Source organism: Nicotiana attenuata, unplaced genomic scaffold (genome assembly GCF_001879085.1).
Source record: "Nicotiana attenuata strain UT unplaced genomic scaffold, NIATTr2, whole genome shotgun sequence".
Taxonomy (NCBI): Eukaryota; Viridiplantae; Streptophyta; class Magnoliopsida; order Solanales; family Solanaceae; genus Nicotiana; species Nicotiana attenuata.
In genome coordinates this window covers 193,501-211,314 of record NW_017670424.1, presented here as the reverse complement: position 1 = coordinate 211,314, position 17,814 = coordinate 193,501, and the positions used below count along the sequence as shown (strand labels likewise).

Genomic DNA, 17,814 nt, shown 5'->3' with positions numbered 1-17,814 from the left:
CCCACACACACCCCCCACACACCTTCCCCCTATGTATAGTAAATTTAAACGGGTTAAAAAATAAAAAAAAGTTAAATCTATTAATATGTTCTATCCAAATTTAAATCAAATTTAATCTATCCAAATATACATTCTAATGAAGTTAGATGGAATGTATGTGTTCTATTTCTTGGTCTCTATTCTTCAAAGGATGGATTATGCGTTGCCTACACCCATTGTAATTAGTGCTTTAACCAAAGTTAAAATGAAATTTATTCTTTGCAATCATCTACAACAATCTATTTCACAAAACTTCATTTTTTTGGTAATTAATACCAGGGATAACATATATAAAAGGAGAGCAAGAAACCCCAAAGTTGGACATAAATCTTAAAATGGAGGTGTCTATTCTAAAGAACGAAAATGATACGCTGATAAATGTAGAGAAGAGAGTTTCTTGATCAAGTACATGATTTGTGACTGAGGGTGCATAGGAGACTCCGCCGGGTCTACATGCAAAATGGGTCGTCCCTGCCCGATCACAGTGCCCGGTGGGACACTTGTCACATGCTTACTGAAACGTATACCTCCTTCTAGCCTCAAACGCGTCGCCGGCTGATTGGCCGCGCTTGAGCCATCCTTTCCTACTTTATTTTATGCGTGGGGTGTAACATGGGTTTTGTTGCGGATCGTTAAAAACACATTTAGATTAAACAATTTACAAAATGTGAGGAAGTTTGAAGATGAACTAGACTAATTTGGAGTCAGAATTCATTATCAAGATATACAATATTACAACAAATTACGCAAAAAAAAGATTTGTTTCAATGGGTATGGTTGGAATTCATTGAAAATATATAGATGAGGCAATATACAAGATTTGAGCAAGATTTGAGGTGATACGGACTGGTTTGATATCAAAATTCGTAGTTAAAATCGAGTTTAAAAAATTCTTCTACTACACATGTATCTCACACACAGGTATATATGGATATACATGTTATACACATTTGATACACATACGATACATATGTGATACACAAATGATATAAAGTGTGATACACATCATCTTTTTTCATATTTTATCTTCTACTACACATGTATCTCACACACAGGTATACATGGATATACATGTTATACACATTTGATACACATACGATATATATGTGATGTACAAATGATATAAAGTGTGATACACATCATCTTTTTTCATATTTTATCTTCTACTTCGAATTATCAATTCAAACTGTCCCAAAACTCCATCAAAAATCATTCCAAAACTAAGATTCAAACTCCTTAAGATATACCCAATCTATTCCAACAACACTGACTCAAAATAAAGCAAAAATTAGACCTTTTTTTCTTTGCTACAAATAGCTAATTGGCTAATATTGGTAGCGTTTGGCTAATATTGATAATATTTGGCCGAGGGTCTATTAGAAACAGTTTCTCTGCCCTCCAAGGTAGGGGTAAGGCTGCGTATATCCTATTCCCAGACTCCAGTTGTGGAATTACACTGGGTGGTTGTTGTTGTTGGGCGGACATAACTGGTAGTTCCCTTTTTAAGTTTAAGTTGGATTTTGTTCTCAATTTCACAAACGCTGATTAAATACCTTATTTGCAGACGAAACCCACAAAAGAATGCCCACCAAATCCTTTCTAGCTTTAATTTTTGTACAAATCTTTACAAGAAAATAATACAACTAGTAAACAAGAGGATTGAGGAGAAGAAAAGGTCAAAATAAGACCAAGACAAAAAAAGGCAAAATTGATTTTAAACTTGTGTCTGGCATATGTGCAATTTTTCTGACCTTTCAAGAGCCCTTACAATTGAACTTTCCTTCCACAGACCGGTGTACTAAACTTCTGCTATGCACAGGGTCTAGGGAAAAGCCGGACCACAAGGGTTTACTGTACGCAACCTTACCCTACATTTCTGCAAGAGGCTATTTCCACGGCTTGAACCCGTGACCTCCTGGTCACATGACAGCAATACGGTCAGAAATAAGTTTTCTATGTATGTATAAACCTTGATAAGCTGTTACTGCTGCTGCTAATTGAACTATCTCTGAATCTATAACTGTGTAAGGAATATGATTCAAATGACTCAAAGCCAAGGGGCAGTGGCCTATCAGGTAATCTTGGAATGTCAATGTCACCCTCAAGCATTTTCAAAGCATCTTCAATTGTTGGTCTTAGAGCTACCATAACATGAGCACAAAGTATACCAACATGAACAAATCTCTCCATTACTATCTTTGGCCCTTCCTCCCTTATTGACACCTCGAAAACGCCTTCTACATTTCTTGATTTGACCATTGTCCATGCCCAATCAGTGATCAACAATGCAGAAGAATTCGACGCGTCAAGAACCCTCCTCCCACTCATGATCTCGAGGATCACGATGCCAAAGCTATAAACATCGCTCTTCTCTGTCAACTGTCCATATAGCGCATATTCAGGTGCTAGATATCCATATGTGCCAGCCACCCTTGTTGTAAGATGAGTTTGTCCTTCTTTGCTTTGCTTAGCTAATCCGAAATCTGCAACTCTTGCCTTCATATCCATGTCCACGAGTATATTCGTGGCCTTTATATCGCGGTGGTAAATTGAAGGTTTGATTCCATAATGCAAATAAGCAAGCCCTTTAGCCACATCGATAATTATGTTCTTTCGTTGAGGCCAAGATAATCGTTTCGTTCCAGCGTTGAATAGATGATCATCTAAGCTACCATTTGGCATGAAATCATACACCAAATATCTCCCTTTGCCATTCAAATCATCACTTGTGACACAAAAACCTCTTAAAGGAAGAAGATTTCTATGCCTAATCTTGCTTATAATCTCTGCTTCATTAATAAACTCCTCATCACCCTTACAATCCATATCAATAATTTTCTTCACAGCAATTAATGTACCATCAGAAAGTGTCCCTTTATAGACAGTTCCACTTCCTCCTTGGCCTATCATATTCCTTTGAGAGAATCCATTTGTGGCTTGTTCAAGCTCTCCTACTTGAAACCATTTAGCACCAGTGTTAGGCAAAATTTGGGATCTAACACTAGTCACATACCCTTGATGTAATGCATCTTGCTTTCTCTTTTTATCCCATTTTTTGTAAATAATAATAATAATACTTATAGCACCCAAAATCCCAAAGAAAGCACCTAAAAACCCGAAAACCAATTTTAACAGAGTGTCTCTGCTAAGATTGCGCGATCCTCTAGCCTTGTTAGCCAAAGGCAAGGCAAGAACACAACTAGCAGTTCTTGGATCCTTAGGTCCAAATTCATTAACCATAGCAGCAGCATAAAGGACAGTGAAATAGAAGCACCTGTTAGTCGTAGTCGAATTCGGATTCAAAGAAACTAAATAACTGTTTACCTTCAAACCAGCATCAACACACAAGCTGCACCTAGTAAGTCCTCCAAGATCACCAGTACAAGATGAGTCAAGTAGACTACTTGGACCAACTTTTTCCATCCAATCTTTGATTGTGACAATCCCTCCACAACTCGAAGGCTTAACGACGAATTCATTAGTGTCATTCATGCACTGAGAGACAAAAGATTGAGAAATGGACATGGAAGAAAGCTTGGATTTGAAGTCTGAAATGCACGAGACGACAACATTTTCGTTTGGGAGATAAAACATGGATGTATCTTTGAGGTATTGAGCGAGTCCTATTCCAAAAAGACTACGGAGAGTTTGGCAACAGCTCTTTTCTAAAGACTCTCCTGTGCATAAAGAAGTGTCCCATTTGCAGGTTTCTATGTAATCAAAGTTGATTGGACATGAAGAAGAATGCAAAGCATAGGAGAAAGGAAAAGAAAATGAGATGAAGAAGAGCATGTAAAAGAGAAATTTGGAGTTGAGTATCATGGCTATATAATGATTTGTCCAAAGAGTTCGTTTAATCACTTATAGTAAAGGAGATCAAAAATGGTTGGCGCATGTGGTCAATTTTGCACGTTTTAATTGAAAGAGCTGTAGGTGGACTTTGGAAAGTTTGGTCATAGTCAAGAAAATGTCACTAGTGCTTCTTTAACATAATAAATTAGGGGTGTGCATTCGATTTATCGATTCGATTTTGACCCTTATCGATTATCGATTTGTACATATGCTTATCGTTATCGTTTCAATAAGGTTTCGATTTCGATAACAAATAATCGATTCGATTTGTCGATAAACCGATTCGAATGCACACCCCTATAATAAATAAATAAAATAACTAGATCTGGAAGTCTGACTAATATCTCTTTCGAAATTTTAATTACTTTAGTCTTTTCGATGTTCGCAGATCAACTCAGCTATGCTTTCTTTATTTTAAGTATAACTAATTTGATTTCCTCGTTTAATCTTTAATCTTTACTCTTTTTTAAAAAAAAATGTTACCGTATTAATAGTTAGAATCTTTTACTTTCACGCGTAATGCCAACTTCTTGACATATAGAAGAGGTCCATCCTCAACAAATCAACCCGTATTAACAAGAAATATGTGAAATTTGGAAATCTAATAATGAAAGTCTTGGTTAGTTGTGGTATTTCTACTTATAATATTCCAGATACACATAATCTTTAGTTTACTCATATTCCCATCAAGGACTAAATAATAAATTGAACGGACAATGACACTGTATAGCCGCTTTTAAAATAATAGCCAAAAAAATATTTTTTTGGTATATTCGTCGTATATATACATTTTGTATGTTTATACAAAAATTATACAAATTTTATACATTTTTAAGCTACCAAATATAAATAGTTTCTGACGCGGGCTAAAAGTGTAAGAAACCCTAAATATAAATTGTCTCCTTGTGTAGGAATTGGAAAAACCAACATTTAGTGTTGCATTTTTCTCCTCAAATGTATAGCTAATTATATCTGTATTAACAAGTATACAAAATTTTGAACTGTAGAGGTTAATGAAAAGAGAGCAATTGGAAAAGTATGAGACAAGCGAAATAGCTGCAAGATAATGTAGCATTCATTTATCAAACTCCCAAATGACGACTCCACCCTCTGCAATCGCATCACAGACCAAACAACTTTAAAGACAAACCAGCAAAAATTAGCCAGCCAGTTTCTTTCCTAGAATTCTGTTTGAATACGTACCTTTTACCAACATTCTTTAGAGCAGGTAATACACATTTTACTCCCAGGCAATGTTATGGCTCAAACAGTTAGATAATTCTTCTCAGAACAGGTAATACCAAATGTATTTTTATCTGCCATGGTTTCAACCACTTCGTTGACCACTAGGGCTCACCCTTAGTTACTTGGATAATTAAAGAAGCAAGAATCTATAAAACATCAAACGGTGCTTCAAGTGACTGCAGACTATATTCAAAGTAATTGGCCTTTTTACAAAGCTGAATCTCTTAATAAGAAGATGGTCAACAGAAATTACTACTGTTACAACATTTACAAAAGAGGATCTAGTAAACCCCCACACCATAGACAACTGAAACCAGGAGCACGCAGTACCTTTGCTGCCTCTTAAATATGCTTGATAGGTTTTCCATACTAAACTGATATCCTAACATGTCAATGTGACAGCCAGCGGAGAACCAGGCTAGTATTTCTTACTAGCAAGCAGTGAGTAGATGCACTTTTCTGCACGTGAAATTTTTCCCATACATAAAGATGCATCTGCTTAGAACTTGCCAATTAGTAATTTCCCCTCTCGTATAGAAACCCTGTTAAATGATCTCTGCGATAAGTTTCTGAAGGGCTTCATTTGTAAGAGGAATATACAAGCAATCTTGACCATCCGAATTTCTTTTGGTTTTGATCAACTCATGGTCCTTAAATTCTGTCAGATGTGAATTCAAAGTAACTTGACTACTCACCAGGAAACGTTCTCGGCATGTAGTGTACAGATTATTGATTGGCATCCCTGAGAAGAACAATGTCCAACTTGAATGAATGATTAATAGCAGATAGATCTAATTGCATTCTACATACATGGAAATGGAAATAGAAATGGGAAACCAACGTATGAAAGAACTTGCCTTCTTCATCAGAGTGCGCCAATTGATGCTCCGCAAGAACTTTAAAAACATTTTGAGCATTTGGTGTCAGACTCTGTAAGACAATTGAAGCTGTCTTCACACTTTGAGCAGTGCCCCCATGAGCGAGAATGAAAGGGAAAAACATTGCTTCAACCTTGTATGGAGCAAAAGTAGGAACATGGGACCAATACCAGTTAAACTGTGTATGGACCATCTTCTTGTCCCACACTGATATATATGACATAGCCAACGTAGTAAAAATTAGACTTTTTTCAATGTGACATGCACATAATAAATACTCCTATAAGAGTTCGAAATCTAGGTGTTGAGAGAGATACTAAGGAATGACCAGAACTTGACATTTCAGCATCAGATGGTACAGTTAAGGTGCTATATATTTACGGCTAAGCAGCAATTAGCAAAAGGCAGTAATACCTAGTAATTCTTAAAACAGGTAAAATTAGTAAAAGGCACAATACATGCAAGCTACGGAAAACAGACTTCACAAAACACTCCCTTACACCTCTAGACATCCTCTGTTATTAGGGATGGCAATGGGGCAGTGTGGGTGCGGGGCGGGGCGGGGCGGGTTTGGGCCTGTGTGGGTTGATTTATAAAAATAAAAATAAAAATTTTTTGCGGTTGCGGGGTACGTTGCGGGTTGACGATGGTGTTGGTGTGGGTTTGGCCAAGCTAGAAACATATACTGATGATGCAATCACACAATAATGACTCTGGCTTGACAGAAGAGCTTTGATGCTTACAACAGTCTAGTGTTGTACTATATAATCCCAATATCATTTGCACACTCATGACTAATATATCAGCTATTTTTTTGGGGTAAGTACTAATATCAGCTTTCTCATCCTTCTGCTTCTTCACTGGCAAACTTTAGCACATTCTTTTGTCGGCCATTTTAGTAGTTGTTAGCTCTCAATTCTCATTATTGATGTTGATTAAATGTGAGTTCTTTAATTCATCACTTTTGTTATCAGTGGTTTTGATTTATGCATTTTATCACTACAACTGAAATAATGAATTACTTGTTAAGAAGTTAATGATAGAGTGTTGTCATATATTTTTAAACATCTCAAATGGAAATACTAAAAATTCAGAGGAATTGAGACATGGTGAGTAGCATGTAATAGTTCTTGAAAACCTATTAGCTATTTTTTTCTTCTCGCTTATTGCCCGAAAAAGAAAAAAGAAACCTAGTAAAACAGTTTACAGTTGCACCCACCTTAAATCCTTAGCTGAGACGGAAAATTCCAATCAAAAGATCAAAAAGAAATAAAACTGAAAAAATAAAGAAGAAAAAATTAAGGGGGGCGACGCGGGTGTGAGTGCGGGGCGGGTGGACGTGGGTGAAAATGCTATGCGGCGCGGAGCGGGCAGGTTGAAGTTTTGCAGGTTAAGACAGAACCCGCACTACACCCGCGCCTATTGTCATCCCTATCTATTATGCACGTCATATACATGCTCACACACGCGTTTGCAGAAAACACTTACAAAGAGGAGCATTGACATGGTCAATGGAAGCAACCATACGGACATGAGAACAAGCAGCAATACTTGCAAGACATTGTTGGCAGTCAGAATCACGCAACCCTGGACCATCAATGTTATGAACAACAATGCAAACAAAACACTCATCTTCTAGATCTGGTTTGTCTAGAAAAGCAAGAAGCTCATCCATGGATCTGGGGTTAAATGGTTGTTGGCTTTTAGACAGATTTCTTGATGTTGTCTTTTGTCGCAATTTTAGTTGATCCCAAAGGAGCTCAGCTAGTGTTATCACCACCTGCAATAAAAGATCAACAATAGCAGATCTCTTAGTATTACTAGAAATTTTGTGCCAGTAACGCGGATATTGTGCATCTCATACGGATCTTATCATATAATATCATAAAGAGGGGGTGTTCATAACTGTAATAATTGTTGATAGTAAGAAATATATTAAATTAAAAAAAGGTAATTACTACCATTATATTAAATCCCAGGCACCAGGAATCAAATGAACTCAAAACATATTTGTGTTTTTAAGTAATGATAGCTTCCATAACACCAAGTAAAAGGAACATTTAGCTTTATTTTCAACCTCTAATAATCTATTTCAATCATTTTAAGACTAAAATCTGGGCATAACCATCTTATTGTGCCTGCCAATGTCATATCTTCAGTTATTGCCCTCTCATTAAATCCAGTGGGATTACCTTGATATATACCAGATAACAGCTAAACTTCAAAAATTGTCACTGCTAACTTAAAAATCCATGTCAGTGAGCATGTGATGCACTAAAGTAGGAAGCTTGCAACCAAACAACATAGCTCCATGAGCAAAAGCTCCTGTCATGATCAGTGTTCTTGTAGTAATCTGTCTAACCCTAAAATACGGGCCTAAAACTTTGTTTTTCAGAAAATTTGCAAAATGGAAGATCCTGATTTTGAGACTTTCTAAACCAAAATTATTTTCTAAAACAAAGGTATAAAGCAAGCAGCACTTTTAAACAAGAAAATGATAGGGTGAATACCTGTTTAAGATTTATAGACTGGAGATACCCATTGACGACAACAACAGAATACTCAGTTAAAGATCTTGTGGCAAAATCTTCAATCAAAGCTTTCTTTGATCCAAAGCCATACATCAAAAGTGCAAAACCACACCTATCAGAGTAATAAAGGATTGGAAAGGGAAACCTTCCAGGTTTACATTTGATAGCAAATGAATATAAGGCAGGTAAAAAACTTATCCAAGAAGCATATCGTGGACACTGACCTTAGCACGAAAAGCCATTCTGAATACAAACTTTTGTACCTATTGATCAAATCATTTACTTCTTTCTCATGTTTGGGCTCAATAGTAGTTGCCACCTCTCTTAATTCCTGCATGCAACAATCATCATTGTGGACTCTCAGTAAGAAGAATCATAACTGGAACTTTATCCATTATGCATTGGTCAGGAAAGATTAAAACATGTATAAGGGCACAACCATGTACAACAAGTGTAATTTGGAAAATGCATATTAACCCTCATCTTTGAAGGTATTGTCCACTAGCCCTTTGTTGATTCTATCTTTCTTTCCTTTGTCAACAAGACGAAAAGGGACAATAGATTCATAACAACAGAAGCCAGAAAAATAATATCAGCATCGTAAGAGAAAATAGATAGAAAAGCAATAACAATAACCAGTAATAATGGTACGGACTATGAAAAACAGAAAAATAGTGAAGAAGAAAAACGCTCAACTACCTCCAAACCTTCAATGCTCGACCTCCACACATTCCTATCAAGAGCCATGTCCTCGGAAATCTGAAGTCGTACCATGTCTGCCTGATCAACTCTCCCCAATACTTCTTAGGCCGCCCTCTACCTCTTCTCATACCCGCCAAAGCCAACCGCTCACGCCTCCTAATCGGCGCATTTAGGCTTCTCCTCTGCACGTGCCTGAACCATCTAAGCCTTGCTTCCCGAATCTTGTCGTCCATGGGAGCCACCCCACCTTCTCCCGAATATCTTCGTTCCTAATTTTATCAAGCCTAGTATGCCCGCACATCCATCTCAACATCTTCATTTCTGCTACTTTCATCTTTTGGATAACCTTTATTCATTTTTTTTCTTAAAAGCACTTGACTGGCCAAATACTATATTTTTCTTTCTACATAGTTTAACTGAAGCTACCGCAATGACTGGGAAAAAAGAGAATTCTGAGTGGTAACTTAATGTGTAAGGATTGTTATCTATCAAAAAAAGTAACGTGAACGATTATTATTAGTCTGGGCGTTTTATTTTTGGATTTCTTTGTTTCAAAAGATAAAAAGCTGCAACATTGTCAACTGACAACAATTGTATAGTTATGTGATTATGCGATAGGAATGCTTCCTTTTACCTTCAACCTGGCTTTCTATTCATTTTGCTCTCGTTTTTGAACATTGGGTTTAACCTCTGAATTTCCTAAGGCTCCATTCAGATGCAAAAGGTTTTCCATTCATGTATTTGTACACACAGCTGGCCATTTGCATGTACAGGTTCCCATCAATATCTCTTAAGCATTTCACAATAATTCAGTTTCACTTTTTCTTTGTGTAATTGTTATTTATTAGCTTCATTCAAATGTTAAAAAAATTATGTATTGAGGATTCTATAATTCAAATCCTTGCAAATATGTGAAAGCAAACAATTCTAACGGGAACTAGTATGTTTTCAATCTTAAGAAAATATCTTGAATATCTTTTCATTATTTGTTGGATTTGGAGTTTCTCATTTTCCCTGAACTCGACAGATAACTATTTATATTTGTTATCTTGAAAATTATGTGCTATGTCTCTCTACCTCACACTAAGTGAACTCAATTCGAGCCATATATACAATTAAACAATTTCTGAAAAGAAGTATCCCTACATAAGGTTGCAACAACTGTCTGGGAGCAATGGTACTTCACAATCCACCTTTGGTTGAGATTTAGCAACTAATAATATAAACAGATGAGATATTAGAAGGCAAACACAGACCTCTTCGTCCACAAGATCGATTTCAGAGAGCTTCCGAGCTGACTTTTTGCGTGAAGAGCCCACTTCTTTAGCAAGAAAATAGTTTCTTGAGAACCCAAACTCCTCTTCCTCAATCTCATTTGCATCCATTTCCTCCGATTTAGAGAACCTGAAACACTAAGACTAATCATTTGACAAGCACAATCTCAGAGAAGTGCGTTTTTGAATACCAAAGTTTTATCAAAACCTTTAGGAAGTTGGTACTAAACTCGTCACAATCTTCTTTCCGATTATTTTTCTTTTTCACTCTTCTTTCTCATTCAGATGCCTTTTCTTTGTATCATAAAATAAAAACCACAATCCCTAATTTCTCTTCCACATTTACTAAAGAGAAACTGGTCCCTTAATTTGTGGTGAGTATTTATTTTTAAAAATTAAGAAATATGCTTTTAGCTATAAATAAATCTGTATCTTGAAATAAAACAAAAACTGATATTATTTATGATAATAATTTTAAATAAGTTGTACCATGAAAAAATCTCAAAAGCAAAAAAAAAGGAAGCAAAGGAAAGAAAGCAATCAAGTAAGTTGCAAGAAAAACGAGGCCCAAGCCCATAGTCGGTCCAACACCGCATAAATGGAAAACATCATTAGGGTATTTATTTGCTTAGAACCGAACACTGATGGTGAAGAAAAAGAACAGTGGTTGTTCTCAACCAAGTACTCGAAAGTGCGGTGGTGAGTTTGATTTCATCCTCTTCTCCTTTTATATACTTCTTATTAGTTTGTAAAGGTAGTCCTTATTGCTATGTATAAAAATTCAAGATTGTCATTCATTCCTAAGCTCTTGAATCTGAATTGCTGTTTTTTCGGAAAAGTCAGTATTTCTAAAAACTAAAAAAAAACGGCTCAAGTGGGAAAATATTATCCATGAACTCCGAAATTAAAACCTTAAATCTTCAAAGGATCTCTTGGAAATCCTCAAATTCAAAATGAGATCTATTCTAATAATGAAAAAAACAGGTTTTACAAAGCGGAAATTTATTTCAATAACGGGCGGATAGACAGAGAGAGCAAGAAACAATTAGGAAACCCTAGCAGCTAAAGTTTTGAGCAGCCGCAGCTTTCCTCAAAGCATAGAGTATATACTCTTCCTCCTCACTTAACACTCACCATCTTCTCTACACAGACCTATAGCAGCAGCAACGGAAAGTAATAGCAGCTCGCAATCAAAAGGGTCTTCATAAGCAGCTTCCTCCATAGCTCTCCATGAATGACTTAGCTTTCTTCTTCACACAAAGACACCATTTTTATACCCTTACAGCCATAAAAATGCAGCCTCATAAACACCATTGAAGCACTCGTTTTCATCTCCTAAACCCACTATAATTTTTCACTAGCATAAACACAAATATCTTCTTCCAGGCAGTCACGTCAGACACCATAGGGAAGAAGAGTCGAGGCCTAAGGTACCAGTTGGGGGTACACAGACTTTACCCCAGTCCTAGGAAAGCAAAAAGGCTAATCATGCTTTTAACACATGTTCAACAAATTCATTGCAAATATATCATCAATCAACAAATTTTTCTTTTAAAAAAAAATAGAATAAAGTCATACCAAAACAGAAAACTCATGAAAAATGTAACGCAACAAAGAGGCACCAATTTTCCTTACTTTTCCTACTGCCATGAACATCTTAAGCCCATGAAACAACTCTAAATGATATTATCAATTGGCACACAACTTTAAAATACTTGTAAAAAAACAAGATATAGTATCTTAATGCTTAACCAAATCAGCTAATGGTCTGATTATTAGCAATCCATCACTAGCCCATTTTTAAAGAAAGAAATTTCTGATGCTATAACCCCATCTTAATTCTTGCAGCGATAACTCAAACCTTCTTAAAACAGAGGGGAAAAAACAAAGTAGCGAAAGAACTAACTTAAACGAACAACTAACGTGTAACACAATAGTAACGGAAATTGAAGAAAACGTGAAACTAAGTTTAAAAAAGAAAAAAAAAAGAAAGCGTTCTTTGGCTTATGAATTAAACCAAAGACCATTGACTTAAAGCCATAAAAATCTGCCACTTTAAGGATTTAATCCTATTAAATATTTCACCAAACAAACTGTACCCTCTCATACTGTAAACCTCAAAGCTACAACTTATTAATTGTCCTCATTTCAGTTTTAGCCACCCCGACCCATATCGGTTAATACTTGGATTTTCATCATGTAGTGAAGCATTCCACACCCAAAGTCATAAAAGACTAATTTAAATATAGAACATCAGCAAGAAACTCACGATAACTTGCAAAAAAACACCAAAATCAGCATATACTTCAATAATCAACATTCCAAGGACAAAAATCAATAATTTCAATGAACTGGAAAAGAAAGAAAGGTTAATATGTTGATATAAATGGACCTTTTATGAGTGTATATGAACGTTAAAACTTCTGTAACTCAACGATCGAACTGAGAATAAACAGCGACGCAGAACCGGAGCGGCGACCGGAGCTTTGACGGTAAGCCTCGGATGATACCTCAAATAGTAAACCTGAACAAATCTCTTGAGTTCTTTGGAGTTCTGTGACTATTATGATTGAGAACACGGAAGTGAAGGCTTCTATGGTGGTTTTTCAAGGGTGGGGAAGATGAATGTAAAAAAATGACTGTGGTTTAGTGTGAACTGTGAAGAAGAAAAGTGCGGCTGCTTTTTAAGGGCTAAATCACAGTAGCTATTTATTTTCTTTTATTTTTCTTTTCTCTTTATTGTTTTTTCTTCTTATTTAAGTTTAAATATTTAGATTTCTTTAGTATAGCTATTTTATTTCTCTTTAATACTTTCTCTTAGGTTTAGATAACTAGTATTTTTGTCTAGCAATTGTAATTTAGGGTGGAATAACAGTCTTCACAAAGTCTGAAGGAGCTGAATAAAAAAGCATTTTACAAACATAAAAACTGAGGCAACTGAGGATAGAAAAGAATTACTTGCGGCACAGTTAGCACTGGATCAAATTATCATATTTGGCAGAAGTATTTCTTCAGCAAAGGAGCAAGGCAAACTGGATCAAATTAGGGGATGATAATACCAAATATTTTTATGTTGTCATAAAGAATAGAAAGCTCAAACAAGCAATAGTTCAATTGAAGGAAAGGGAAGGTAGAATACAGACAGAACCCGTGACAATAGCCAACATATTTGTAGAATTATACCAAGACTTGTTAGGGAAGAAAGAGGAGCACAAAATCAAGGCATTCAACAATTTTTTGAAGAACGGGTACACTCTATCAGTGGATCAGCAACTAGAATTAGTTAAGGGGTACACTGAAAAAGAGGTGAAGCAAGCTATGTTTGGCATTAACATCAACAAAAGCCCAGTGCTAGATGGCTATGGTAGTGACTTTTTTAGGAAATCTTGGAATTAAGAGATGGCAAGTTGTTAAAGCAGATAAATACAACCATGATATCTCTGATCCCTAAAGTGTAAGATCCTCGGCTGGCTAGTCAGTTCAGACCTATCTCGTTGCAATGCGATTTACAAATGTATCTCTACGATACTATACACCAGATTGAAGAGAGTGCTAAATCACTTAGTAACATATACACAAGCTGCATTTGTTGAGGGGAGATCTTTGATATACAAAGTTCTAATTCGTCATGATCTACAAAGACATTACAACAGAAAGACAACTCATAGATGCCTCGGGAAAATTGATTTGAAAAAGCCTATGACGTGGTTAGTTGGGACTTCATAAAGAAGGCTCTAATTGGGTATGGATTCCCTTGCTCATTTATTCAGCTAGTAATGACATGTATAACTTCTACAAAGTTCTTTGTAAAGGTGAACGGGGAAAGGTATAGTTACTTTGAGGGGAGAAGAGGACTAAGGCAAGGGGATCTGATTCCCCCTTGCTATTTGTTCTAAATGGAATATTTGTCAAGAACCATGAAGAGAATGAGTGAGCTCCCTGATTTAAAGTTTCACCCAATGTTACTTTGAGGGGAGAAGATGACTAAGGCAAGGGGATCCGATTCCCCCCCTGCTATTTGTTCTAGTAATGGAATATTTGTCAAGTGTAAGCATAAATTTAATTTGCATACCAGGATATTGAACATGATAGTCTTACACAAATCGTTACAGAAAAACATACCTGAAGTGAAATCCATTACCGTGAAGCGGAAGCGTTAATTGGAATTGGTGTACCAGCAAGGAGGCAACGGGTTCAGAATAAACTGAACCAAAATGGAATTATCCACTTTCACCCCCAAGGTCAGAAATCTTGCTGCAATGTTAGTCATCTCGATGATATGGTTTTGCATACTACGCGACCCATCAAACTTCATGGTCGTGAGTTCAGCCATTAGTATACCAGCGAGAGACTTATCTGCAGAGCGAAAACGTCCTTCCACAAACTTCAAGTATTCCCTGGCACTTTCTGTTTGTGGAATAGTACTCTTAATGTTGTTGGCAATATTCATTCGCATAAACATAAGGTTTAGCCCGTTAGAGCGTTCCCATGCTTTATGGAAAGACTTCTCATCCGCACTGCTCGAATCAGTAATGGCAGCGGGCTTATCATTCAGTAGAGCCAAGTCAACATCCATCACGCCTAAGTGGAACTGGACTTGTTCACGCCATTCAGAGAAGTTGAATCCGCTGAACACAGTAACAGACGAAGCAAGCAAATGAAAAGGAATAGCTGCAAAATAGATAATACATGCTCACTGTTGATATCCAATTTTTCCCTATGTAATTTATTATATACTAAGTACTTTCAAAATAGCATATATACGCATATATAAGCATATCTAAGTGTTTTGGTATTTTTCCTAATTTTTAAAGATTTTTTAAATCAACTTATTGTCCATTTTAGCAATACAAAAATCAGTAATTATTCCCAAAGTTTATCATTTTGGTGAATGACCTATTTTATTCTCATGTTTACACAAAAATATAGCTTAGGTGATTTTTTGTATAGTTTTTATAAATTTATTTGGTATTTAAAAGACTAAATTGTATATAATTGCAATTGTAGCCTACTTTAAGATTAATAGCATTTTTATAATTGTAAAATTAGGTCCAGTATTTTAAAATTAATATTTATACACTATTAATTGTTTCAGTATTTTTAATTTACTTTTAAATTAAAAGGGAAAATTGGCTATTTAATATTTAGCCCCATTTTATTTCAATTTTGGCCCCTAAATTGACCCAATTCTACCCAATTAAACCGGCCTAGTTTCAATTTGGACCTAACCCACGACCCAATTCCAAACGACCCAACCCGTTCCCCACCTACCCACTTAAATCTGGACCGTTGATCACTCAAGATCAACGGCCAAAAGTCACCCTTCCATAATTAAACTAAACGACCTACCCTAGTCCCCCTCATTCTCACCTGACCCGCCGCCCTGGAATCCCAAAACACTCTCAAATCCTCTCATCAGTTCTTTGGAACCCTAGCCTTCTCCCACCTTCCTTCACCGTATTTTTCACCGGAATCCATGGCTTCCCAGGCCATGGATGGTCTCTACCCACCCTCTCCACCATTAGACCTTGAATGTTCGAAGTCTGGAAGGCTGACTTCGATGGTTCTCCCTTCGATCTTCTCCGATCTTTGATTCCATGGCTTCTCCGGCCGTGCTCCGGCAGATTCAAGGCTCAGGAACATGATTCTTGACCTCTCCTACTCAAGATCGGACCTGTTTCCAAGCCTTTCTCATTTCTAGGGTTTCTCCGAAATCATAAGCTATTCGAGGTTCTTTCATCATTATTTGGTTAGATCTTTACTGTATCTATGCTTTTCTTGCCATCTAAAGTGTTTTCCCTAAAAGTTTTGTCAAAATCGCTTCTCTCCGATTTTAGGGTTTCGGAAAAGATTTTTGGAAAATCTTTCTGATTTTTATTCTTCTTTGCTTTATGTGTGTTTGTCTATACCCTGCTCGTGTGATTTCTTTTATTTTACGCATGTACTGTCTTTTACCTTTTCTTTTTCTACTATACATGTTACTCTTGTTATCTTTGCTATGTTTTCTTTACTCTTTACTATATGTGTCTACCGTTAAGTTATTTGATTTTGTTTACTGGACTCTGTTCATGTTCTTACATGCTTCATCTACTTGTGTTCAAGTTTGTATTATCTCCCCCTTCTGAACTTTTTTAGGTTCTAAGTTTTCTCAAATATGTTCTTCATGATTTTTCTTCCTTTGTCGTTCAAGCATGCTATCATATCTGTTTTGCTGAGGTTCTGAAACAAATGGCTTGCTTTCTCACCTCCATGTCTGACCTAATTGTGAAACCCTAGGATTTGGGGGTTTCTCTTGACGATTTTGATTTTGTGTTTGAGTTAGGGTTCCACTTTGGGACCCTGGACTCTCAGACCCACTATGAGTCTGCAAATTGAACCTGTATCTCTTTGCTTATGATTCTGAACTTTTCTTTGATTAAACTCTCTTCTAAATAACTTGACAGTCCTTTCTTGATTTACATATTTGTGTATTTTATATATGAGAACTCTTCTTTCAAAAAAGGTTTTGCCAACTACTAATTGATTCCGAATTCCTTTAATTGTGTTCACTTGATTGTTACTGATATTCCCTACTTGAACCTTTCTTTACCCCTTTCCTGACTTGATTCATTCAAGTAAAAGTCTGAAATTTTGATTTTACTGGTTGATTCCTTTTCCTTTTTTTTACAAACCGTGTACTATTAGTTTGTTGCCTTAAATAGCTTCTATGTACTTACCCTTTATTATACTGCTAGGAAAATATTTTTCAAACCCCTTTTCTTAATTGTTTTTACCCGTTTGAAATCAGAATCCCTTAACTAAAGGGAGACTGATTACAATGTTATTTCCTTACCTTTTTCTATGCTAATTTGCTGCACTATAAAAAGCGGCTCGCCTTCACACTGAAAAAAAGGCTTTAAGCTTTGAAAGTTAGAACTTTAGAACTATTGAACTTCTGAATTCCTAAAGTCCATACTCATACTCTCAACACACATACTTTTCAATCACAATTACTCTTTCAAACTCTCTACTCTCTGCTGAGACTTTTTGTAGCTTCTTTGCTTTGCAACTTGGCTTTTCAAGACTGCTGTTTTTCTTATTTGTTTCCCTGAAACTGGTATGTCTCAATTTTGATTTCAGCTCTTTCCCTATGTGTTACTTTACAGTGTTGCTCTAATCTTGCCTACCTTTGCTGCTCATGTTCTGATATATTACTTCCTTTTATGTTTACTACTATATATAAATCCCCTATACCCCCATTCCTTTTGTGTGCTGAGTTAAAGTTACACGGGCCTAAGCAGTATACCAAATTAC

The 17,814-nt window shown here is 36.2% G+C and overlaps 2 protein-coding genes across 11 annotated transcripts; both read right to left on the bottom strand.

Moving 5' to 3' along the window:
* Positions 1-1,613: 1,613 nt before the first annotated feature.
* Positions 1,614-3,863, bottom strand: LOC109239223 (probable receptor-like protein kinase At1g11050). Its single transcript, XM_019405763.1, has one exon. The coding sequence runs from the start codon at positions 3,859-3,861 to the stop codon at positions 1,993-1,995; it is 1,869 nt and encodes a 622-aa protein (XP_019261308.1). The 5' UTR covers positions 3,862-3,863; the 3' UTR covers positions 1,614-1,992.
* A 1,403-nt stretch (positions 3,864-5,266) lies between these two features.
* Positions 5,267-14,315, bottom strand: LOC109239222 (origin of replication complex subunit 2-like). 10 transcript variants are annotated; one of them, XM_019405755.1, is made up of 8 exons: positions 12,914-13,471; positions 11,656-11,771; positions 10,504-10,651; positions 8,770-8,876; positions 8,525-8,690; positions 7,503-7,794; positions 5,994-6,221; positions 5,267-5,878 (listed from the first exon to the last, which is right to left on the bottom strand). In XM_019405755.1, the coding sequence occupies exons 3-8, from the start codon at positions 10,630-10,632 to the stop codon at positions 5,682-5,684; spliced, it is 1,119 nt and encodes a 372-aa protein (XP_019261300.1). In that variant the 5' UTR covers positions 10,633-10,651; positions 11,656-11,771; positions 12,914-13,471; the 3' UTR covers positions 5,267-5,681. The 10 variants fall into 10 exon arrangements, with proteins under 10 accessions (XP_019261300.1, XP_019261299.1, XP_019261303.1 ...); XM_019405754.1 differs by having other exon boundaries at positions 11,656-11,768; XM_019405758.1 differs by lacking the exon at positions 11,656-11,771 and having other exon boundaries at positions 5,267-5,678; positions 5,832-5,878.
* Positions 14,316-17,814: the final 3,499 nt, after the last annotated feature.

What these genes read in the sequence shown, in the direction of transcription:
- LOC109239223 (XM_019405763.1), bottom strand. Translation starts at nt 3,861, where the DNA reads ATGATACTCAACTCCAAATTTCTCTTTTACATGCTCTTCTTCATCTCA.
- LOC109239222 (XM_019405756.1), bottom strand. Translation starts at nt 10,632, where the DNA reads ATGGATGCAAATGAGATTGAGGAAGAGGAGTTTGGGTTCTCAAGAAAC. An exon ending in GAATGGCTTTTCGTGCTAAG is followed by an intron (nt 8,691 to 8,769) that starts GTCAGTGTCCAC and finishes TAAACCTGGAAG; the next exon opens with GTTTCCCTTTCCAATCCTTT. An exon ending in AGTCTATAAATCTTAAACAG is followed by an intron (nt 7,795 to 8,524) that starts GTATTCACCCTA and finishes CTTTTATTGCAG; the next exon opens with GTGGTGATAACACTAGCTGA.